The following is a 26,190-nucleotide window of genomic DNA, read 5'->3' on the forward strand; positions in this document are numbered from 1 at the left end:
TGGGGTAGAACGTAGTTTCAAAGTCCTCAGACGTCAGGTTGTTGAGTTATTAGGTCCCATCTTATTTGTATGCTCAGGCGAGTCGTGAGTCGACGCTTAAAATTAAAATAACTCTGCCTCTGATTGGAGTTAGCAAGTCAACTTGAACATACAAACTTTTAGGATTATTGAATTGAGTGGAGTAGAGCGTGGGTTCAAAGTCATTAGAGATCAGGCAGTTCAGGCTGTTGAGTCACTAATACTTCTATTTATGATCTCATGTATCGAGTTCTAATACTTCTATTTATGATCTCATGTATTGAGTTCTATTTTTCTATTTATGTTTGACGAACTTACGTCGACCTTATACGATAAATAATGTGATTATTCTTTCTTGTTCCTGGCCAAGATGAATTGCTCACAACTGCGATGGTAAAAGTAGTTTGAAAATTAAATTAATAACCAGAAAAAGTAAGTTTCGCCCAGAGCAAACAGTGAATACTCTCTAAATCCCGTACAACCACACTCTTTCCCACTCAATGTGATAATTCTGACCATTTTTATGTCCACGTTTAGTTCCTAACTCCAATCAGAAGCCTAGTTATTTTGATTTTAAGTGTCGACTTGCGAGAGCGTAAAAATAGGGTTCTGCCTAATAACTCAACAACCTGACGTCTGAAGACTTTGAAACCACGTTCTACCCCACTTAACATGATAATTCTGAACATTTCCATGCCCAATCTTTGTTCCTAACTCCAATCAGAAGCCGAGTTATTTTGATTTCAAGTGTCCACTCGCGACTCGCAAGAGCGTAAATACTATGGTGTGGGCCTAATAACTCAAGTTTGCTCAGTTTTGCTCCTAACTTCAATTGGAAGCTGAGTTATTTTGATTTTAAGCGCTGCAATCGCTACCCGCGAGAGCGTAAAAACAGGTTGGGGCCTAATAACTCAACAACCTGACGTCTGAAGACTTTGAAACCGAGTTCTACCCCACTTAATATGATAATTCTGAACATTTCCATGCCCAACTTTTGTTCCTAAAAACAGGTTGGGGCCTAATAACTCAACAACCTGACGTCTGAAGACTTTGAAACCGAGTTCTACCCCACTTAATATGATAATTCTGAACATTTCCATGCCCAACTTTTGTTCCTAACTCTAATCAGGAGCCGAGTTATTTTGATTTTAAGTGTCGACTCGCGACTCGCGAGAGCGTAAAAATAGGGTTCTGCCTAATAACTCAACAACCTGACGTCTGAAGACTTTGAAACCACGTTCTACCCCACTTAACATGATAATTCTGAACATTTCCATGCCCAATCTTTGTTCCTAACTCTAATCAGAAGCCGAGTTATTTTGATTTTAAGTGTCGACTCGCGAGAGCGTAAAAATAGGGTTCCGCCTAATAACTCAACAACCTGACGCCTGAGAACTTTGAAACCACGTTCTACCCCACTCAATGTGATAATTTTGAACATTTCCATGCCCAAGTTTAGTTCCTAACTCTAATCAGAAGCCGAGTTATTTTGATTTCAAGTGTCCACTCGCGACTCGCGAGAGCGTAAATACTATGGTGTGGGCCTAATAACTCAACAACCTGACGTCTGAGGACTTTGAAACTACGTTCTACCCCACTCAATGTGATGATTCTGAACATTTTTATGCCCAATTTTAGTTCCTAACTCTAATCAGAAGCAGAGTTATTTTGATTTTAAACGTCGAATCGGGACTCGCGAGAGCGTAAACATTTGGGCGGGGCCTAATAACTCAACAACCTGAAGTCTGAGGACTTTGAAACTACGTTCTACCCCACTCAATGTGATGATTGTGAACATTTTGCTGCCTGAGTTTTGCTCCTAACTTCAATTGGAAGCTGAGTTATTTTGATTTTAAGCGCTGCCATCGCTACCCGCGAGAGCGTAAAAACAGGTTGGGGCCTAATAACTCAACAACCTGACATCTGAGGACTTTGAAATTGTGCTCTACCCTACTCAATGTGATGAATCTGAACATTTTAATGCCCAGGATGAGCACGTAGCTCAATCAGAAGCCGAGATATCTCGTATTTAGTGTGAAAATCACGACTCGCGAGGGTAAATAAGGGTGTGGTCACATAACTCAACAACCCGATATCTGTCGACATTAAAATTATGCTCTACCCCCCTAAATGTGATGATTCTGAACGACTTTAAAGCCAAGCTGAGCTTCTAATTCCAATTAGAAGCGGATTTATTTTGATTCTAAAGTTGCAAAAGCGCCAAAAAAGGGCGTGGTCAATTGCGCAAAACTGCACCATAGCCAAAATTTCTACCCAAGCCAAATTTGTTTCTAATGGGTCCCTTGAGGTATTCCAAGTCTCAAACCCCGGGGCGGAAGTTATATAGACGGGAATGTCGTCAGATTCTTGACTATAATAAAGATTCAGCGGAATGACCGGCTGAGCGCGACCAGTAAATTGTCAACAAATCGCCCATTGTGCATGAATTTGAATGCTGATTAATATAATCGGAAAAACTGTTTTCAACTAAAAATAGCTTGTCCATAATTTAAGTGTCTCTCTCGCTCTTCATCGAGATAAATCCGGCATTAGTAGATCGATTGTTGTAATTGTATTTTAATTGGACAGATTATTTGATATTGATCCCAAAGTAAAATCTCACATCTGACATCGTGCTCCCTACTACTCTACTAATACCCATTTTCGGGTTTCCCATTTCTTAGTATTAACAGAATCTGTGAGTGTAACTGATGACGAAGAGGGTCTCGTTATTAACGTATTACCAACCAGTGAATAGTGACGAAAATGTGTTGACACATCCAAAAAATGATGACCCCACGTTATTACCGACCAGTGAATAGTGATGAAAATGTGTTAACACATTTCCAAAAAGTAATGACCCCACTCCAAATTTATGCACAACGTCCTTCACCTCAGTACAATCTTTTAGTAAAATTTATATCGGAGAGACGTGCAGGCAGCAGGAGGGCTCATGATAGGCTCAGGGAGCACCTAAGATATCCAAATTTATGATTTATGAACTAGACTGTTCACTGGAGAGCATGCGGCATTGCGCGCGACAAAGTGCGCGTTCGGCGTATGCGATTTCATCATATTTTTGAACAAAGTTCGCTAGTAATTCATCTGTTATCTTCTTGGTCGGGACGAATAAAGCGCACTTTGACATCCGTTATCACCTCTGTTACCCGGTTCTAAGAAATCAAACAAATAAATTAATAGCAGAAGAAACTTAAGTAAATATATACACGGAAAAATCATTCCTCAATTCTACTTAATATTTCAATAAACTAGCTACAAAATAATTGAGTAAACATGTTGTCAACTTAATGCTGGAATAGGAACTAGTTAAAATAAGTTGAGACTGTAAAGAATAATAAATACAGCTTAACCTAGATCCTCAATAATAAAAAGAGATGGCGTTTAACGTCCAGCAGATATTTTTTATTACCAGTTATCAGACGTAACGAGAAATCGTTCGATTAGAGATCAATATCAACCTCGACTCTCAGCTTGTCATTTTTCATTGAATAATATTTGATTGTTACTCGACATAATAAAAACATTTCTTGAAGTCCTGACGTCACACACTATAATGATGACGTAATTATGACATCATATCATTTAGAACATGAGAACATCTCTGTCGTTTAGGAGGTCTCTGTCGTCTCTGTAAGCACCACTGCTGCTGCCAAATCTTCCGCTGGTATTCGAACTCTAAAACAATTAATTTAATAAACTAACTAAATAAATAACTCATGTTCATAAAATAATTAGATAAATAGGATTTTCATAGGAACACTCTCGAAGGTACCGTGCCCGGGGATGAAGATCTGAATTTGAGACAATCGCCGGAATTTTGTTTAGACGGATCATAAACCAACTGGTCCATCTCTTCTCTGGGACAAGAAATACTGAACTTGCATTGCTTGATTGATTGAAAGCCCGTGTTTATTTTTTAAAGTTGATATTTTCACCTCACCCTTTAGAACCGCTCTGACATGGTTAGTAGTTAGTACCTGACACTTGTGTCAGTTGCTAACCATATAGGCGGTATACAAGCACATTATTTCATTTCATTTCAACTTACCAAAAGAAGTTCATTTTGTCGACTCTGAATGTTCTGAAGTTGTTGGAGTTGTTTCTGAAGGAGCTGTTGGTTCTTTGCTAATAGCTGGAGCTGTCTGACTTGTGTATTCTGGTCCTGGAGATATTATGAAGTTAAGAGAGATGAACATTGGAAAAGTTACATATTTGTTTATATTATGACCACCTTAATTAATTGTCCCAAGTCATAAAGAGAAAAAAACCTAATTTAATCCTTATTACAGTCTATTTAAGTTTTAGTACAGACAGATCCGTCTGAAAAAATCGATCTGCTGACACACGAAGCTTTCAGAGGATTTTTGACGTTTTTGAGTTCCATTAGGTGCCCTTTATGGCTGACCAACTTTTCCAAACTTTTCCACGTGTCTTAAGGCCACTTTTTGCCACTTTACCACTTTTTACCACCTTTCTTGTTTGTCGAATATCTTTAGTTGTGAACATCGTAAAAGGTTGCGAATCAATCGAGTGTGTTCATATTATCAGGAAGAAAAACTTTTGTTGAAACAATTTTTACGTCAGATAATAAGTTAATTGGATAATTATCAATTAACTAATTAGCAAAATTCTAAAAAATTTTTATTGGCTAAAAATGATCGGAATAGCTTGAAATACGGAGAAAAGTAGTTTTTAGAAAAAATTTGAAAATTTTTCACTCACATTTTTTTTTCGAGACTTAACAAAATTTCGAAAATTCAAAATATTTTTTTCCGCCAAAAGTGATCAAATTGCATGAAAAGCGGAGAAAAATGATTTTCAAAAAAAACTTAGTCAATTTTTCGTTTCAAGAATACTTAAATCACCAATATTTGTAGTTGGAGTTCAGTAAATCTCGGCAGATTTTAGTAATAATCAGGAATTACTAACTCTAAGTGGAAAGGTCTGAAACTGAAAAACGTTAAGTTTAACCATACGATCGCGATATAAGAGTTTCATAACTAATTACAATACAGCCTTATCGATTTTCACAGAAACTGCACCAATGGCACAGTCAAGATCGAAACGATAGCCTGCTGTACTGTCATTTTATTGATTTCAATGATGAATCAGTGGGGTTAAGATAATCACATATTTTGTAATAAATAAGACATCTCTGTACCGTCAATTGTGCTAATCTAAACCGGCTTACCTGTATTACCATTTACCAGACCTCTTCTTTTCCTCAACAATCAAACCGAGTTGTTCATATCGCATTTGGTGGGCGATGTAAGTAGTAATACATATCGAGCTATATTCAATCACAATACGACACAGTACGTGTATATTATATGGCTCTGAATGAGGTTTATGAAACGCTTTATACCGTGAGAAACTCGGTATAGAGAGGTTTTACAGTTTATCGCGAAAATGTCTACTTGGTCTCATGGCTCATTTACAGTTCGAAGAAGGGCAAGAACAGATCAGGGAAACTGAGGAACAGCCAGGTCCAGGAAGCAAGTGTAAATACACCTTCCAACATCTACTGTGACTGTTTTGTATTGTACTGCATACCGCTTCATTTGCGGGATACCTCAAATCACCCTCATATGTCAGGGTCGGCTAAAAGTAAAATCAACAAGGGTAACATACGGGAAAGGGTAAGATTTAAATACGAGTACAGTGTCGGGCAAGGGGTAGTAAAGAACCAGTAATAATTAATTCAGTGAAATGTTCCACGAGAGTCAGGATATTTTGGAAATTGCTAATAGAGACAGATCCTGATCAGGAAGGATTGTTAATGTTATTGAGGATGTTGATTTGAAATCCGGACGTCGTGAAGTAAAAATACAGGTTCTTCCCGCAGGATATTCGGGGCCCATGATGATCAGCTCGGGATTAATGTGGGACAGATCGAAGACTAACAACTGAACCCAATTGAACCTAGTTCCCACTAACCAATCAGCTTAATTGGTTAGGGTTAGGGTTAGGGTTAGGGTTAGAGTTAGGGTTAAATGTCTAAATTGGGTTCAGTTGTCCGGTAGCCCGCTCTTGCGAGTTGACATTCTAAGCTTTCTGGTCTTATCTTGCCTTCTTTGAGCTGTCAAAGAGCCATGAGACCAAGTAGACGTTTTCGTGATAAACTGTAAAACCTCTCCATATCGGGCCTCTCACGGGAGAAACGAGAAGTGTACGGTATAGAAGGTTTCATATACCTCATTAAGGGCCATAATATAATATACATGTGTTGCATTGTGTCGTATTGTGATTGAATATAGCTCGATATGTATTACTACTTACATCACCCACCAAATGCGATATGAACAACTCGGTTTGATTGTTGAGGAAAAGAAGAGGTCTGGTAAATGGTAATACAGGTAAGCCGGTTTAGATTAGCACAATTGACGGTACAGAGATGTCTTATTTATTACAAAATATGTGATTATCTTAACCCCACTGATTCATCATTGAAATCAATAAAATGACAGTACAGCAGGCTATCGTTTCGATCTTGACTGTGCCATTGGTGCAGTTTCTGTGAAAATCGATAAGGCTGTATTGTAATTAGTTATGAAACTCTTATATCGCGATCGTATGGTTAAACTTAACGTTTTTCAGTTTCAGACCTTTCCACTTAGAGTTAGTAATTCCTGATTATTACTAAAATCTGCCGAGATTTACTGAACTCCAACTACAAATATTGGTGATTTAAGTATTCTTGAAACGAAAAATTGACTAAGTTTTTTTTGAAAATCATTTTTCTCCGCTTTTCATGCAATTTGATCACTTTTGGCGGAAAAAAATATTTTGAATTTTCGAAATTTTTCTAAGTCTCGAAAAAAAATGTGAGTGAAAAATTTTCAAATTTTTTCTAAAAACTACTTTTCTCCGTGTTTCAAGCTATTCCGATCATTTTTAGCCAATAAAAATTTTTTAGAATTTTGCTAATTAGTTAATTGATAATTATCCAATTAACTTATTATCTGACGTAAAAATTGTTTCAACAAAAGTTTTTCTTCCTGATAATATGAACACACTCGATTGATTCGCAACCTTTTACGATGTTCACAACTAAAGATATTCGACAAACAAGAAAGGTGGTAAAAAGTGGTAAAGTGGCAAAAAGTGGCCTTAAGACACGTGGAAAAGTTTGGAAAAGTTGGTCAGCCATAAAGGGCACCTAATGGGACTCAAAAACGTCAAAAATCCTCTGAAAGCTTCGTGTGTCAGCAGATCGATTTTTTCAGACGGATCTGTCTGTACTATTTTACACGGTTGATAACCACTATACAAGTACCAAGTGTAGATAATTACCAAGTGTAGATAATAAGACACAGTTTCACTATTTGCATATTCTTTTCAACTCATCTCCAGTAAAACCCGGTTCAAATTGTATTTCTTAAACAAACATTCGTATAAACTTATCCTAACTCAGTGCATGATTATCACTTAATGACCTTCACTAATAGGGTAATTATAAATTAGTAAATTACCCTACCGACAGAGTAGTTGTTACCTAGTTATTATAATGGGTTACTAAATAGTAACGTTACCAAGGTGATATAAATTATAATGTAAAGAATTAAATCTATATTTAGACCTAAGTTTGTCTGATAAGACATGTAACTACACAATGATCACTAATTTGAGTGTACCATTGTCATTAAAGTCATTAATAGTCATTAGTAGTCATTAATAGTCACATTAGTCACTATAACAGTCTCGTTAAACAGTCTCGTTACAAGATAACTAGTCACATTACCGTAGAGGTGCAGTGTTTACTAGCTTCTAATGAGGAACACTCCATTCCAGGAATACCAGCGGAAGTATGTATAAACGTAGGTCTGCAGGGCGAGTGTTTATATATAAACAGTCTAGGAAGTATGTATAAACTACAGGTCCGCAGGGCGAGTGTTTATATATAAACAGTCTAGGAAGTATGTATAAACTACAGGTCCGCAGGGCGAGTGTTTATATATAAACAGTCTAGGAAGTATGTATAAACGTAAGTCCGCAGGGCGAGTGTTTATATATAAACAGTCTAGGAAGTATGTATAAACGTAAGTCCGAAGGGCGAGTGTTTATATATATTAGCGAGCTGCTGCGTTGTGAGATATTTAAAGTTTGGCGGTACCAAGAGTGCAGACATCAAGACGTTAAGACGAGGTAGCACTACAATTACATGTGTGTTACGTAACGTCTAGCTAGTGCACGTTATAGGTGTAGTGTTAGGATGAGGACTTCATGTGCTCAAGGTAGAACTTGACTTGTAATGAGTGCATTTCATTTTTATTCTCCCCCTTTTTTAACTTATTGGTACGTTCCAGCTAAGTTGCTAATTAGTTGCTAATTAGTACAGTACCGAAGTTACTTTAACACAGTAAATTGTTGCATGTATGTGTTAACAAAACAGGTTCACCCTGATACCTTATATCCCCGAGAACACAGAATTTGAAAACTAATCTACATTGTACCCTAAGGTCACTCTGTGTAATCTTATAAAGTAATCTTATCAGTTCTGAGGAATTAGATTCAGTTAATAAACTAACAGCTCCCCCTCTTATTGACGTCAGACAGTAGGGAGACAAATGATGTGAAATATAATGGTACACATCACATCTTAATTTAAGTAAGGAGTAATCTAACTCGACCAAATCTCAGCTCTTTAACGATGTTTGTATGTACTCGATCAAGGAGTCATATTTTAGGGCGTAGGATTACTAATTAGTACTGTTGGTAATGAGTAGGATTACGAATTGCTGTAGGATTACTAATTAGTAGTTAGTTTGTGAATTGTGGCATAATTATGTTATTACTTGGCCCACATCCAGAAACACGCCATCTTGCCAGGCAGCCTGGGAGGAATTTTTTTTGGGAGGAAAAACGGGAGAAAAAGAGGAAATTTTTGAGAAGTTACTCCTAAATTTCGAAATATTTTTTTGGAATAAAGACAAATTAATTGAGGAAATTTTTGAAGAAAATGTTTCGATTGTATAAAAATCAAAGAGGAACATCCTGTCAGTTTTGGAACACAGTGAAATATTCTGATTGGAGAATGCAGATTGCTGTTGTGAAGTTACCAAATTTACGTGAGTACTTGATTCTTTTCACTCCCAGTTTATTGCTGTCCTACAAATTTCTTTAATGCCAAATGTCGTCTAAAACACCCTATTTCGCAAAAATTTTCCGGGGGGCTGCGCCCCCCTAGCCCCCGCCAAGGGGCTCCGCCCCTGGACCCCGCTGGGGGCTGCGCCCCCATACCCCTGCCACAGCATGCTCGCTGCGCAGCTGGATTGGACAGCCCCCCAAAGAAAAATCCTGGCTACGTCCCTGCTCGTGAATTGGTCCAGTGTTAAAAATTTGCGAGTGAAACGAGCGGGCCACAGAAAAATAGGCAAACTTGCGAGCGGGCCACAGAATTTAGAAAAAAAACGCATCTGGGAGGAAATATGCGGATGTCGTTTCTCTGAGAGATTTTTCACTCAGTTTGCACTTGTAAAAATTAAAATATGTACATTGCAGACATCATCTTATGTAATCAAAACAACTTCCTTATTCATCAGGAGTTTTTAATAGTAGCATGATATTTACTTATTAACTCAATAAATTTAAAGGCTACCGAGGCTATAAAAACAAGCTGAATAAAATCCTAATCACAATATCCTGGCCACAATTCTCATAGAAACTTTGGGTCACCACAAATTTCAAATTAGAAAAGTTTGAGGCGCAATTAAATTACCCTAATTTTAAACACTTTTGCACTGGAATCCAAATTTACATTCTTCAGTCTTCCACCGCCATAATAAACTTAAAAATCTCCTCAAGAAACAGTCCGAATTCAAGCAACTTAATTATGCCAGGTCTAAAAACCACAAAATTGGGCCTATAACAAATATTATTATCATGATGATGGCAGTAAATCACCAGGTTCTCTTTCGGGTACTCCACAGTAAACAATCCGCTTTACTTCTCACCCTGTCAAGGTCTTGTATCGGTAGAGGATGTATGTGAGCGCTTTCCACTCTTTTTTGTGTTTCATCATGTCTGATTTTACAATCTGATATCGATCCTGGGATATGAGAGCTGTACTGTTAGAAAATTCAATCAATCAAATTGTAGATATAATCAAACAAATTTGTGTTACCAATTGGTTGACCGGGCCGTAGCACCGGTTCGATGAAACGCTCAAATTTACAAAACATTAATTTTAAAAAAACCACTTTTTAAATTTTTTATAAATTTCCCAAATACTTAGTCAAAAAATTTTTTCTTTATACTCTTCATGGACAACCTTCTCGGTAAGGTCGTTCTTATCACCATCGTTAGCTTTAATCAAGCCTGAAAAGTGGAGTTTAAAAATTACAGCTGGCGTAAAACCATAGAGGTTGAAGCAAGCCAGCAGGCTGGATGTTTGTAAAGGCACAGAACTGTATTTCTAACATTTAATAAATCACATCTTCACATCTTCACTGTTTGGTAACAGTTCGGTAGTAAAATCCATCTTCAGACTCTCTGCTATGTCTTTCAATACATTATACGCAAAACAGTTAATCAAATATAAATTAATATGAGTTGATCAAAGTGGAGAAGAGATCCTAAAATCACCACAAAAATTCAGAAAATTAATAGCTGTGTTGTTACCTATCCTGTCGCTGTAACCGCACTTCTTAACCAGAAATTCAGCGTAAGAAGTTGCCATTTTCATGTCACTAGAACACCCAGTAGACACTTTACCCTTGACCTGAAAATCAGTAATTGATCACAGAGAGCCTATATTTAAACAATTAACACGTCGCTACATAATGACGGAACTCATTTATTAAGAGTTTCACTGATATTTGTAAATGGGTAAGTAAGTATCCGATAAACAGGTGTAAAATCTTTATTCTGCTAAAAATGAAATCAAAACTTTTCGAAATAAAAACAATAATTTTAGGAAGGATATTCTTCACTATTGAAGCACTGGATCAAATCAAAGTCACAAAAATAAAATCCTAGCTCACAAAATTATGATGAAGCTCCTCCCCGACACGCCCAGCGATACAGATATCAATCTGAGCGATCATCGAAGCAATGTTCTCGGTGTGTTGATCTCTTTTTGATACTGGCTGTACATGGCCCAGTGACCGTCCTGTAGAAATGATACATTACTGGTTACGGCCACGTCTTTGCGAACATTCTTTGCAATTCTCTATCTTGGAGATGCTTGAGAGAAGCGAGATGGGTACTAATAATCACTGTTTTAAAAAATATTTAGGTGGTATTAGAGATAATGGTTTTCTGTGGTTAACCTACCTCTCGGAAGAATAGTGGTTATGTAAACAGGTCTCTGAGTTATCTCCTCTCTGAGTACAGTTAACAGTGCATGTCCAGCCTCGTGGGCAGCGGTGTCCAACATTTGGGTGTCTGACACCTCGATATCCTCGTTTATGTGGCCTATCAGCAGACGTGCTCGCGCGAACTCAAAATCGTCCTAAGTTAAATGTGTTATTTAAATAAGTTAAATATTAATTTGGTTCAGTGTTAAAATAATGACATGTTAATCAAGTACAAGTGCTTCTCTGAAAATGTATAGAAATGTAGGCTCGGACGATTTTAATGATCAAAATTTCTCATTCTTAATATAATTATATATCTTCATTGATTATTATTGTAATAATATTGCAATCTTTCACGTGACCCATATTATTGATCACGTGACCACACCTGAGTTATAGCATCCCTGCCCTCTAGCACAGTCCTTAAAGCAGCAGTATTAGCCAGGGTAGCCAGCTGAGCCCCGGTCATCTGAGTACACGCCGTGGCGATATTTTCAAGATCCACATCCTCCGCTAGAACTTTGTTTCTGGTGTGAACCTTCAGTATCTCCAGCCGTCCCTGAGCAAGGGGAGGCGTTAGAAATAACGGTTGTATATATTAGTAAAGATGCGGTGATGTTAACATTACTCTTCCAGAGGTGTAACAAATAAGTTGAGTCATTATAATAGTTGGAGTAACGTCATGTCTCGTGGTGTCATTATTTTTGTTTATCGTAGCTTTATGAACGTATAAATTTATGAACGTATGATTTTTGGTAATTAAATTATTAATCTATTTTAGGAGAAAAGTGAGGGAAAGATGATAGTTTGGCCAGTAATACTTGTATAAGTCGCCAATGCACAATCTAAAGTTTGTGGACCTCAGTTAAGCCTTTCACTTGTTAATATCATATAACCTGATAATATGACGTCACTGTACAGTGTACGTGATATGTTGTAACCATGAACTAACCTTGATTGGGGGCACCCTGATTGATATCTTGGTATCAAAACGTCCCTCCCTGGTCAGCGCACTGTCCAATGTGTCCGGCTCGTTAGTAGCTGCTATTACTATAACCCCGTTATTATTCTCAAAACCTGAGGAGAGTTGTAACTGAGTTCTCAAAATCTGGCCGGGGGAAATAAAGTGAGTGCATACACTGTCCTTCACTCAGCGTGAAAATCATTTTTTCTCAGAATTCTCAAGTATGTATGTAGGTGGGGGGGGGGGGGGGGGGGTTTCTATACACTTTTATTAAAAAGAGCAAAAAGAAGTGTCATGTGTTTGTAGGAGTCAACTCACCATCCATACAAGACAGCATCTGATTGAGAGTGCCCCGATTTGAATAGCCTAGATCGTTAATCTTTCGTTTTTGACCTGCGATGAAGGGATTACTTAGTCAAAATTAATGCGCCATAAAAAATGGAAAACTGACTGCTTATGCTTTTTTATATCTTCTTTAGGAATAATGTAGACAGTAAATAATTTGAAAATGGCAGGCTGGAGTAACTCCTTTTTTAAAGGTACCAAACATACCGATAGAATCAATCTCATCTATGAAGATGATGGAAGGGGCGTTGGCTTGAGCCTGCTCGAACATTTTCCTAACTCTTCCAGCTCCAACCCCGACAAATATCTCCTCAAACCCTGAACCTGTAAAAATAATATCTCGTTATCTTGCTTTGAAACATTTTGTGATTTTACATGTATAAGGGACGAATATAATTTTAAATTATAAAAATATTCTTGTTTAAAAACAAGAATATTGGAATAGCGATATATTTATATATAATATAATCATCATGATGAAAATTGTAAAACAAAGCTATTTGAAATTGATTAATTAATTAATTATTTAATTACCGGAGGAGTAGTAGAAAGGAACACCGGCTTCACCAGCCAGTGCTTTAGCCATGAGGGTCTTTCCAACACCGGGAGGTCCACAGAGTAAGTATCCTTTAGGGATCTCACATCCCATCTCTGACAGGGTTGTTGCTAATTAGTTGCTAATGAGTGCTGATGAATATAAATGATGGGGCTTCCGGTGAAGGTAGGTTTTTGTAAATTTGTAATTACATATCTAGATACTACTTCTTTTAATTTTATAGATGTTTATCTCAATTTTAATTGTTAAGAGTGGAAACTTACTCACTTACTAGCATAATATGATAAAATGAAAGTAAGAACGATCACTAAATAATAACCACAGATAGAAGGATTTTAACTGACCAATATATTTAGCAGGGTTAGTGAGATAACCGACAAGTTCCTGCATTTCTTGTAAAGCGTGTTCGTTACCAGCAACGTCCTCAAACGTCAAGTCGGGCGTCATTACCTGTCACGTGACAACGATTTAGAGATTTTATTGGTAGCTGCTGGAAGCTGATTGGTTTAACATAGCTCGAAACTAGCGTCCTTCCCAAGAAGGCCCCCCAACCCCAGTTTAACATACCTCGAAACTAGCGTCCTCCCCAAGAAGGCCCCCTAACCCCCGTTTAACATAACTCGAAACTAGCGTCCTTCCCAAGAAGGCCCCCCAACCCCAGTTTAACATACCTCAAAACTAGCGTCCTCTCCAAGAAGGCCCCCCAATCCTCCGGCACCACTCTTGCTGCCGGCTGACTTCACAGAGTTGTATATAAGGTACAACATGACGCAGGTGAAGAGGGTTAGACATATTCTTCCGAACGCGTCTGCTATCAGTTGGAGGTTTCTGGTGGCGTTCCTCAGCTCTGATGAGTCTTTGCTGGGGGCGAGAATTTGGGTTAACTCGAGTGAAATACCTATAATCGTTGTCAAAAATACAGCAAAGCTCATTGCTGGGACCTTGGCTAGGCTATACAACACATGTGTCATGTACACAAAGTGGTACATTCCCAAGAAAACTGGTTAAGTTATTCCTACTTACAAGAAAGATAATTATAAGGAATGTATTGAAAATTATCGGCATGTATCAATATTACCAGTATTTCAAATACTGGCAATATTGATACATGCATCGATATTGGTTAATATCTGTATTCGTTAATCTTAAACAAATATTTGGATAAATTTCTTTTGTCTTCTGAACTTGGGATCTTTCCTTCATAAGCCCGATTATTAGCTGAGAACTAGTTGCGTCGTTGTTTACAATTACTGAGATTCGGCAGAGAGACTGGTGCCACCCGATAAGCCGCTCAGGCGCTTAGCTTATAATAACATCTATGACATTCAAGTGCATTTTAAAGCAATTTTCCTTTGAGTATGATGATTATAACCAGTTTTATCGTGTTCAGCGTCCTCAAAAACATAGGGTTACATGATTTTCGCTTCGATATTCATTTTTTTGAAAACCTTCTTTTTTCAAATTTCTGGCCCAGCTGCCTGCTGGGTTTCAGAAGGTGATACCTGATCAATATGCAACAATAATTGCGCAGCTCCTATTATAATTGGATCCAATTACACGCGATACACTGTATTATTCCACTCCATTATTCCATATAAGGCCTGATCAAATAACTTGAGCTCGAAAGCAAGCTCTGGTGACGTCATAGCCACGTGACCTCAGGTTCGTAATCACGTGACCTTAGACCCAATCAATTGGCCTGGTCAGCCACTTGTCACCCGATCTTGAGGTGACGTACGACACCTCGTTGACCCAATCAATGTCTGGAAGGCTGCAAATTTTCACATGCCAAACTCACAAGATTCTTAAAGAGTTGTGCGAGATGAAGATACATAAAGGCCGCAGAATTATGAGGACTACCAGATCCTGGTGCAACCTAAGCGATCCATGATATCACGACTTGCCCTACAGTATTTGGAAGAAAACAAAATCATTTACAAATGGCTCTATAATTTCTTCACATCTAAACATGTACTGACAGACTCAGAGTTTGGATTTAGAAAATATCATTCTACAACACATGCTCTTCACTGATCTAATGACGCTAGCTAGCAACAAACACTTCCTAGGGCTCTAGGGATATTCATTAACTGAAGCAAACACCCTCGATCACATCATTTTTCTAACTTGAATACCTAAGGTATTGGGGACACAGCGCTTACCTTATGAGAAAGCTATTTGACTATACTAATACTAATATACTAATATACTAATATAAGCAGGATGTTATGTTTAACAGTGTACCATCAGAAATAATAGCTGTGAAATTATGTGTACCGGGGGGGGGGGGGGGGGGGGGGGGGCCAATGGCATAAAATGGCATAAAATGGCATAAAATGGAGACTTTTTCTATGGAGAAAATGGAAAAACCCAGGAGTAATTCTCCATTTTCTCCATTTTATGCCATGAATTTTGTCTTCGAAATTTCATCTTTAACACCATTTAACACCTAAATTGGACATCCTAACATGTTTATTTACGCTTACTAGGGGCGTAACAAGCTTATGAAAGCTCATAGTAGGCTACTAGATGCTTATACTAGGTTAGTAGAGGCACACTTCAGGCAAACTCATAATTACTCAAGCCTAGTGTAAAGTTATTTCTACAGGCTACAGCAGGAGTGAGTAATAGGGGAGAGTAATAGGCACTGAGAAGTGAGACCTACATCCTCGACAGTCGAAACAAGCTCGCACTGCAAAGGGGAGGCCTGCCTTCCGAGATCGCATTACCAGGGGGAAGCCTCGAGTCCAAATTTGTGTATCGAGGGGTAGGTGCAGACTTCGATAAACCGAAAAACCAAAAAAATATTTTCGGCTTATAACATATAATGAAGAGGGTAGCATGAAACGTGGAGAAAAGGGGTTTTTAGAAAAACTTTGAAAAATTTTGACTTAGAAAATTTTCGGCCCGAGTCATTCTCGATACGTACCTCTCGTATCGAGAGCTCCCGATTCCGAGCTCGTGTTGCAAAGGGGAGGCCTGCCTTCCGAGATCGCATTACCAGGGGGAAGCCTCGAGTCCAAAATTGTGTACCGAGGGGTAATTTCTAAGTCAAAATTTTTCAAAGTTTTTCTGAAAAACACTTTTCTCCACGTTTCATGCTACCTTGTTCATTTTAAGCCGAAAATATTTTTTCGGTCAAAATTTTTCAAATATTTTCTGAAAACCGCTATTCTCCACGTTTCATGCTACTCTGTTCATTATTTGCCGAAAATTTTTTTTCGGTTTTTCGAAGTCCACACCTTCCCCTCGATACACAATTTTGGACTCGAGGTAATGCGATCTCGGAAGGCAGGCCTCCCCTTTGCAACACGAGCTCGGAATCGGGAGCTCTCGATACGGGAGGTACGTATCGTAAATGACTCGGACCGAACATTTTCTAAGTCAACATTTTTCAAAGTTTTTCTGAAAACCACTGTTCTCCATGTTTCATGATACTCTGTTCATTATTGGCCGAAAATATCTTTTTTTTAAATAATTTTTCTCGAAATTCTAAATTTTTCAGGTTTTCAATGGCATAAAATGGCATAAAATGGCATAAAATGGAGACTATTTCTATGGAGAAAATGGAAAAACCTATGAGTAATTCTCCATTTTCTCCATTTATGCCATTGGCCCCCCCCCCCCCCCTGTGTACCGCAAAGGTCAATTCTAGGGCCATTAACCTTCACAGATCTTAGCTTACTGGGCGTCGCTCAGCCTGTCATTCTGCCATATCTTCATTCGTGTTTTAAATGAACACTGAAGTCTGAGATCCCCAGGTAAATCTCAGAATCAGACTAACAATAGTAGGTGAAGTTCACTATTGTTAGTCTGGTGGCTGGTGCTAAGATCTTTATAACTTTGAGGCAAGTGAAACCTGTATTTCATTTGCATGATAACCATAAAGATACAGTTTGTCGTCCCCGTTGGTGTCTATAAACTACTAAATGCCTTAAACGGTCTGCTTTAATCGTCATGGAAGGTCACAGATCAATGGCTCAGATCCTGCTCCTGGATCAATGGACTGTTCCGAATACAATACAAACATCTGGACTCTCTCTCTCCAAACTTACAAACTACTTAATCTAGGCTTGCTGTGGTCTTCGTTGGTTTCACAAATTTATGCGATCTTCAGTCTCACAACATAGGTGGTTTCAAACAAAATGCTTCGTCTCAGGCTTTCTATACTTTTCTAAAACGCTTGTAGGCCGGAAGTCTTGGAAAAACAATTGCGTGACCTGACAGCATGAGAAACTCACCATATTTAATAATATTTATTCAATTACATTAATTCCTAAAAATAAACTTGTGATCTAAAAGCTTCCGAACGTGAATATATACCTCCGTGCTGTATATATCTATATCCACCCGGAGGGCTAAAACCCATGTGTGGATATTTTATGTTAATAAATCCCGGATTTTAAACCTGCCTCTGAATATAATGAGACCTGTACATGAACGAGACCTTTTGATAACCCGGCACCCACTTGATGAATCTAGATCAATATTCATCAATGGTAATGCTATTTCTAAAGTCAAGGATACCAAATTATTAGGTATTGTTATAGATATCAAGCTTACCTGGGCTGCCAAGTGTAAGTCCTGAAAATCACTGAAAAGAACGTACACTGGGCATACAAAAGACAGAACCTAGGGGAGGGTACAACTGTTTGGTGGGCCAAGTAGGACCAAAGCCTCACAACTAAATAATTCAACATATAATGAGGAATGTTCCATAACCATACCCAGTGTCATAGGTTAGGGTTTAGGAATATTTGAATAATTTTACAATTTATTACAGTTGTATGGGATCATGGAGCAGTTGCCCCTCACTCTTTAATATTGAGAGCTGGCTTTGGTCGTAGAACAATGGCTCAGATCCTGCTCCTGGATCAATGGTCTGTTCCGAATACAATACAAACATCTAGACTCTCTCTCTCTAACTACTAAATCCAAGTTTGCTGTGGTCTTCGTTGGTTTCACGATTTTAAACTTGGTTTGTTGCTTATTAATTTGCCTGGGTGTTAAGGACTTGGAAGTTGGATATGAAAGGAAAGGTTTGGTAAGACCTCCATATTGTAATCTCCGTTCTCACAATATAATTGCCTCACAATTCTGGCACGTACCCGGTAACTTTCGTAATAATTAAACTTAAGATTGAAGGATTAGTTCGATATTAAAATCTTTTTGAAGCCAGTAAAAAAATAATTCCTGCTATTTTAGAGAGACTCCCAGGATCCTTGTAGATATTGTATTCACTCCATTCCGATTTCTACACATTTCATTACTTCATTATAACTAATAACTATGCAATGGCTCTAGTTTAACTACAATTAATTCAGTATAAGGTGTAGACTACTAGATCTCTCCAACTTAACTTAAATAATACCAATTCAGTGCGAGGTTTAACTTTATGCTAATTAGTTTTCATTATTTATATCTATTCATTCTCTCTTACTTTACTTAACTATAACAAATTTAGTACGAGGTTTATGTTGTTAGTGTTGCTGATTCTTTGGACCTGGACGTATTCAAAAGGTCAGAGTAGTACAGCTTCTAGCGCAACTGTCATTAACAAGTATACAACAAAATATTCTCCACCACCTCAACCGTCTAATGGGTCTGAATTCCAAGGTAAATTTTTAAAATGCCAAAGGTTGGTGAATCTCTCAAATTTGGCGATTTTTCAAACGCAAGCTGTTGATTTTTATGAAAATACACCACTTTTATATTGAGAATAGGTTATCACAACAATCTGTTGTTTCAATCAAAACTATTAAAATTTGAGGGAATGTTCTCCATTTGAATTCTTGGCATTTATCATAATCCTACATTTATCTTAACTAAATAAAGGCATGAATCGTCAAGACCAAATATCTCACAGAGTGCAGTTTAAAAGAAGAACGAGGATTCCTGAAATATGTATGTAAATATGATGAATATAATATGCATTCCATCTACAAGTGCCACAACTCAGAAGAATTCTACTTGACTTATCTTTATTACGGCCACAATGTTTTAGTCAACAAAGCATTAGGTTTGTGCTCAAAAGATGAGCACTTTTACCAAGTCTGCGGCACGACGACAATGGGCAAGATAACAAATGAAGAGACTCTATGTGGAAGCTACATCTGTGAATTGGAGTCAGGGAGGATGTTGTCAACCTTTCAAATGAAAGAGAAAGGTCTTCACTGCAACAGACAACAGGATTGTGTGAATACCTTTTTAGATGAGTCAGGGTGTTCAGATGAAGATTATTCAATGAAATGGATACCCTGCAGAGTGGAAAAAGATTATTATCCAAGGATGTCTGCGATGGAGTGTGCAAGTATTGGGACTGCGAGGATGAGGCTGTCTGTGGAGGATACCACTACGGTGTTAGCTGCAACTACTACGGACAAGGGAATTTTCACTTTCCAGCTAGCTTTATATGTGATGGTTATAAGTTTTGCAAAGGTGGAGAAGACGAAGAGAACTGTGCTGTTACCAACGAGACACAGTACACTTGTGAACATTCACGAGGGGGAATAGTTCCTGTTCTAAATATAACACGATGTCATCAGATGGAGTATGCTTTAGGAAAGGAAGACGACGACGAAAATTTATTATATTGCAAGAATTATGCGCCATATCAGACAAACTGCTCTGATACCGCCAAGGTTGGAAGATATTGTCTTATGAACGGATACATGTCCTCTTTTTCCAAATTTATGATATGTCGGGGAGAAAAGGCGTGCGACGATAATATCGAGAACCAGTGTCTTAGCACCTCTACCTCCTGCTCCATTCACAAGCACTCACTGTGTGATGGTAAACAGGATTGTAACGACAAGAGCGACGAAACAAATCTTGATTGCACCTCCAAGACAGAACAAAAGTGTAAAAGACGGATCGGAAAGGCAGAGGAATTACCAATACCCCTGTCCTGGCTGAAAGACGGAGTAGTGGATTGCATAAGCGGCGCAGATGAAAAAGACAATTGGCCCACCTGTGGGTTCCAACAATCGTTAAGATTTGTTACCAGCAATGACAAAATATGTGAAAACGTTTACCTTTGCCTATGGGGCGAGCCTGGATACGTGGAGTTCGGTCAACTCTGTGATGGAGTTGAAACTTGTGGGAACGAGAACAAAATTTGCTCCGAGTCTAGTAGTTCACCAAAACCTTCCACAACTGTTCTCACAACCGACAGAACCTTGACGAAGCATCTTTCACACTGCATAAAGGGGATCAAGAACACTCAAAACTTCAATGACACTTGCAAAACAGATGCCTCTTTCATCTTTCCGAAGCATCACTTTTTTGGAGTGGAAAGCAGAACTACAGTGATCCTTCCAAAAAAAACTCAAACTTGTGACCACATGTTTGGAGAGCTGTATGTGTACACTAGTTGTACCGGTGAGTGTACCGACTCTACTTGTCCATTGAGAAATATTCCCAGATATGAAGTTTGTCCAGGACAATATCGCAACAGAATTGGCACCATAGCCAACAATAAATACCTGGCCTTTTTTACAAAGTCATTTGGTAGTATCTATACCAACAGATACTTTGTCTGTGATAACAAAGTAAAGTGCATCGACTTCTCAAAAGTATGCAACCTTGTTGATGATTGTGGGGATGGTTCTGATGAGGAAAGCTGCTCTAATCATTTTAAATGCAAAGAAAGTGGACTTTACATACCAAAGACTAGCAAATGTGATGGGTCATACGACTGTATGGATTTATCTGACGAATGTAACGCTCAGTGCTCTACAAAGATTCTTGAGGGCACAGTGTTAAAAGTTCTCTCCTGGGTGATTGGGTTTCTAGCTATCGTTGCAAACTTAGTCATCCTTGTCAAAAATGCAGGACCCCTAAAGAAATGTAAACCACAGTGGCTCTGTTGAATAGATCTCTCATCATGATTATATCTTTAGGAGATCTTTTAGTAGGTGGATATCTATTTTGCATCTCAATCTACGATGGAATAATCTTTAAAGAAGATTACTGTACTCAGCAGATCAGTTGGATTACAAGCACCAACTGTTCAGTAATTGGTGTCCTCAGCACCATAGGCTCCAAATATCTCTATTTGCAATGTGTGCATTGAGCCTCACCAGAATTTATGGAATATACATTCCATGAGTATACCAGGAGAAGCAACGTGGAAGAAATCGCTGCAAGTTGTAGCAGGTTTGCTTATGATGACCCTAGCATCCATCACCATTGCTGTTATCCCAATCATTAGCAGATTTGAAGATTTATTCGTCAATGGGGTAAAATACGCAGACCAACTCAAGGTTTTGATTGGAACACCGAATAAGCAGAGGCTGCTTGCCATCTTTCGAGCATATTTGGCAGAATGAAGCACACAACACTCGATTGGAAATTGATAAACGAAATGATGTCTGAGATGTATTCTCATGATGATGGTTATGAGGACCATACGACAAAGATTTCAAAAGTTGACTTTTATGGGAACGACGGGGTCTGCCTATTTAAGTATTTTGTCAAAGCAGAAGATCCTCAGAGGAATTTTGTATGGACAATCCTTGCTTTGAACTTTGTGTGCTTCATTCTCATTACAGTGTCGTATTTGGTAATAGGCATTATTTCTTACAGATCATCCAAAAGTTTGACAAAGACAGGAGGCAACGAACAAATTTCACGGCGGAATAGAAAAATGAACATGAGAATCACAATCATCATCACTACAGATTTTCTTTGCTGGATTCCATTCATAGTGATCTGTGTATTGCATTCCTTTGATGTTCTTGATGCAACACCCTGGTACAGCTTGTTCTCCATGATCATCCTCCCGATAAACTCTGTAATCAATCCATTGATCTACGATGATACTGTGACACACCTCCTCAGCCTTCCTGTTCAGAGATTTAGAAACGCCACGGCCAACTCAAGAACAATTAGAGTCTTCAGAGAAAGAATAAGAAGACCAAGACCACGTGAAACTATGGAGCTGGATGGTGTAGTGGTACAAGGAGGAGAAATGCCTGCCAGAGCAGAGTTTGCTGGAGAAGGAGACAACGAGAACCAAGTAGGAGATACCAACCTGGAGGTGACTGGAGAAGACGACAACAACAACCAAGTAGGAGATACCAACCTGGAGCCGACTGGAGAAAGAGACAACAAGAACCAAGCAGAAGATATCAACCTGGAGGTGACTGGAGCAGATGACAACAATAACCAAGTAGGAGATATCAACCTTGATCTAGACCTGGCTGAAGAAGGAAACAACAATATCCAAGCAGAAGATATCAACCTGGAGGTGACTGGAGAAGATGAAAACAATAACCAAGTAGGAGATATCAACCTTGATCTAGACCTGGCTGGAGAAGGAAACAACAATAACCAAGCAGAAGATATCAACCTGGAGGTGACTGGAGAAGATGACAACAAGAACCAAGTAGGAGATATCAACCTTGATCTAGACCTGGCTGGAGAAGGAAACAACAATAACCAAGCAGAAGATATCAACCTGGAGGTGACTGGAGAAGATGAAAACAATAACCAAGTAGGAGATACCAACATACAGCTGACTGAAGAAGGAGATAACAAGAAACCAATAAGAGAAATCAACCTCGAACTGACTAGAGAAGGAGACAACAATAACCAAGTAGGAGATATCAACCTTGAGCTGGCTGGAGATGGAGACAACATTAACCAAGTGGGAGAAGAACCAATCTATAACTGGCTGGAGAAGGAGATTACAAGAACCAGGTAGGAGATATCAACCTTGACACGGTAAACGGACCTTAAGTTGTGGGAGCTATGGCTTTGATAAAAAGTACCAAAGATTCTCAACTTTCGTCTCTCAGTGCCTAAAAAGAATTTGAATGACGGTGAATTGGATATGTAATTAGTATCAGAAAGGATCGGCAATCTACAATAATCAACAGAGGGAGTTGGAAAATGTTGGTGCTTAAAATGAACAGAGATAGACAATGAAGTAGATAAATTTTTATGCCCCACTGCAGTTGTTTTTTAGGGAATTTGGGTTTAAAATCCCCGCCCGGTTTTACCCGGTTATAAGCCGGCTTAAAACCCGGCTTTTAGGGTTTTAAAATTTTTTTATACCGGCTATAACCCGGGTTTTTCCCCCGGGGTTAGAAAGGCCGGTTACTTTTTGTTGTTGAACGAGGAAATTAGGGTTTTAAGCCGGCTATTACCCGTTTAGGTATCCGGTATAAGGGATTCGGTGAAAAGGCTTTACCCGGTTAAAAGCCGGCTATTACCCTTTTTAGGTATCAAAAGGGGTTTTTTAATCCCGGGGCTATGGGCCCGGGCCCTAAAAGCGGTTAAAGATAAAAACCCTAATTCATCGTACTAAATTTTTGTCGGGGAGCCGGCATAAAAAATTCAGCGAAAAGGTATTAGGGGTTTAAAAAAGGGGGCTATTAGCTTTTTTAGGTATCGAAAGGGGTTTAAAAACCCCGGTATAAGCCGGTTAAAAAGATTTTAAATTTTAACTTCTTTTATTGAACTGGTTAATTTTTTTTATAACCGGCTTTTAGCCGGCTTAAAACCACTTTCGAAAACCTAAACGGCAAAATGGGGGTTTAAAAACCGGTAATAGCCTTTTTCCCACTAAATTTTTTCTTATACCCGGCCCCTGACATCGTCGGGACGATGTAGTTGATTTAAATATTTAAAAACCGGCTTTAAAAACCCTTTTAATCCCAAAACGGCAAATAGCGGCTTAAAAACCGGTTTAAAGCCGTCGCTAAAACAAAAATGTAAGGGGGTTTAAAACCGCTATAAGCGGTTAAAACCCGGGTTTATAAAAATTTTTACCCGGGCTATAACCCGGCTTATAGGGGTTAGTAGCCGGCTTTTTGGCCGGTCGGTGATCTCCCAACGGGGCCGTTTTTTTTTTTACCTTTATATTTTTTGTAATATATGTTTAAAATATTATTGTAACTGCTTTGGCTAAATTTTATTTATTTCGGTGATAACTGTTTCCCTTTTGTCAATAAAAACCAAAACATTATTCTGGGGTTTGACCCGGTTTATAGGGAAAAGTTTGTTTGGGTTTTAATTCCCAATTTTTCTATGTTTTTGGGGAATTATGGAAATTTAAGTTGAAAGATTTTGATGAAAAAACTTTATGCATTTTCCCATGTTCAGTTGCCCCGGCCCCAAGATTTCTTTCGCTGTTTTTCGAAACTGTGAAACCCAAATTTTTGACGGTTTTTTTTTTTTACTTTCTTACCTTGGGTTCCTTAAAGCCCCTGAAACCCTCGAGCGTCCTAAAAGTAACCCAAATTTGCAAAAAGGGGGAATAAGGAATCTTTTTTCTGAAGGGGAGGTTGTGGGGGTTCTTTTTTAAAAACCCTTATACAAATCATGATCTTTTTATCTAAAAAACATCAAAAAAATAAAAGAATGTTGTCCGTATTTTGGAAAAATACCCCGGGTTTTGGTCCTTTTTTTATACCCACTTCCCCCTAAGATATGCCCCAAAAATTCCCTGCTGTCCGACAAGTAGGAGAAGCAGTTTGCAGCAAATGCAAGGGGCTTTTTTGGGGGTTTGGTTTTAAAAATGCTTTTTTTATCTTGGGTAACGTTTAAATCTAGCGATTTTTTTAAAAAATTTTTCGGGTCTTTTCTGAGTCCCTAAAGAAGAAATGTTCTTGGAATTTTGGGATTCTTAGCATTGCCAAAAAGGTGGTTTTTTTCTTTGTTAAATATGTTTAATTTAAAAATTTTGTTAAAAAAATTTTTTAAATTTTAATCAGCTAAAAAACCAAAACCCCCTTTATATACCGCCCCCGTTTTCCCGGGGCCCCATCCCCTTTCCCCCTTTAAAGGATTTAACGTGCTAATTTTAACCCAAACAAAACCGATTAACGCGGATTTTTCTTTTTCCCCCAAAGTCCGCGGGTTTCGCTAAAACAAATTTAAAAATTCCCTTTTTAGCATTCACCCTTGGGTTTAGGTTTCCCTTTCATACGCCCCTGGTAAAAAAACCCCAATCCCCCAACCCGCCCCCCCTGTGACTGAGCAAAAAACCCCATCTAAAGAATCAAACAACTTTCCCGCACTAAAGGGGCGGGTGAAAAAAAAACCCCCGGCAGTGTGGTCCGTGGGGTGTGGGGAAACCGGAAAAAAGGCAAGTTGGGGGACGTCACGTGGTGTTGTGTGAGTCACGTGGTGTTGTGTTGATGATGTTTTTTTTTAGGGCAGTTGAGGGGGGAAGCGTGGGGTGGAGAAAACCCGTTTTGATTGCGAACTGTTTAAACCCGGGTTTTTTCCCTTTCCCACTAAAAATTTTTAAATTTATAATTATTTTTGTAATTTGGGGTTTTAAAAAGGGTTTTTGGGGGTTTGTGGCCCCCTCATTGGGAATTATTTTTTTTGGGGGGAAAATGTTTCTTTCCCTTTTAATTTTAATTTAAAAAAACGTTTATATGCTTTGTTAGTAGAAAAAGATTGTTTTTTTTATATAAATAAAAAAAAAAGAAGATGGAAAAAAACCCTTGTGACGCATGTTCTTTGTAAATACCCGAAGATCTTATCTTTTGGATTAGGGGAAAGCAGAAAAAAATCGAGATAGTGTTTTTTAAGTCTGGGGGGTTTGGTCCCCTTATTTCCCTTTTAACAATAACAGGGATAAAATTACTGTGAAAAATTTAGGTGCTCAAATAAATTAATTAGAAATAAATACTAATTGTTCCCAAATCAAAATTCCCCCCCTAAAAAAATAAAAATCCCCCCAAAAAATTTACATATTTTTAAATTAAGAAATTTAAAAGTAAAAACTGCCCTGTTTTTAATTTTTGCGCATGTTTTTTAATAGCAGGGGGGTAGTTTAGTCTGTTGCCTTTTCCCGTCGTTAGTTAAACCTCTATTTTGTTTTAAATGAGAATGTCCATTTTATTTAAAAATTCTCCCGCGGTTTAATTTATTGAGGTTTGGAAAGGGGCGGGTCAGAAACTTTTAAAAAGCTTTTGATCCTTTTTTACAAAAATTTTGGGGGGCCCCCCAATTTTAAATTCTAAAATACG

The 26,190-nt window shown here is 38.3% G+C and overlaps 3 protein-coding genes across 3 annotated transcripts in view; 1 reads left to right on the forward strand and 2 right to left on the reverse strand.

Moving 5' to 3' along the window:
- Window positions 1-2,572, forward strand: part of LOC134825107 (ATP-dependent zinc metalloprotease FtsH-like) — a 34,970-nt gene extending 32,398 nt beyond the window's left edge. The window contains exon 19 of the mRNA XM_063837245.1: window positions 2,401-2,572. The gene's annotated coding sequence lies outside the window, so the exon portion shown is untranslated. The remainder of the gene's footprint in view (window positions 1-2,400) is intronic.
- Window positions 2,573-3,212: 640 nt separating this feature from the next.
- Window positions 3,213-26,190, reverse strand: part of LOC134825591 (uncharacterized protein DDB_G0287625-like) — a 98,814-nt gene continuing 75,836 nt past the window's right edge. Inside the window, exons 7-8 of the mRNA XM_063837829.1 lie at window positions 4,088-4,201; window positions 3,213-3,714 (exon numbers count right to left, since the gene is read on the reverse strand). Of these exons, the coding sequence (XP_063693899.1) occupies window positions 3,622-3,714; window positions 4,088-4,201 (207 nt within the window). The 3' untranslated portion in view covers window positions 3,213-3,621. The remainder of the gene's footprint in view (window positions 3,715-4,087; window positions 4,202-26,190) is intronic.
- LOC134825367 (ATP-dependent zinc metalloprotease YME1L1-like) lies at window positions 9,962-21,392 on the reverse strand. The gene is made up of 13 exons (XM_063837545.1): window positions 21,283-21,392; window positions 13,873-14,062; window positions 13,546-13,651; window positions 13,180-13,296; window positions 12,853-12,969; window positions 12,619-12,693; window positions 12,289-12,413; window positions 11,725-11,895; window positions 11,314-11,491; window positions 11,022-11,149; window positions 10,660-10,759; window positions 10,296-10,356; window positions 9,962-10,106 (listed from the first exon to the last, which is right to left on the reverse strand). Exons 1-13 carry the CDS (start codon window positions 21,390-21,392, stop codon window positions 9,989-9,991), a joined length of 1,596 nt encoding a protein of 531 aa, XP_063693615.1. The 3' UTR covers window positions 9,962-9,988.

Source organism: Bolinopsis microptera, chromosome 13 (genome assembly GCF_026151205.1).
Source record: "Bolinopsis microptera isolate Bmic1 chromosome 13, MBARI_Bmic_1.0, whole genome shotgun sequence".
In the NCBI taxonomy this organism is placed as follows: domain Eukaryota; kingdom Metazoa; phylum Ctenophora; class Tentaculata; order Lobata; family Bolinopsidae; genus Bolinopsis; species Bolinopsis microptera.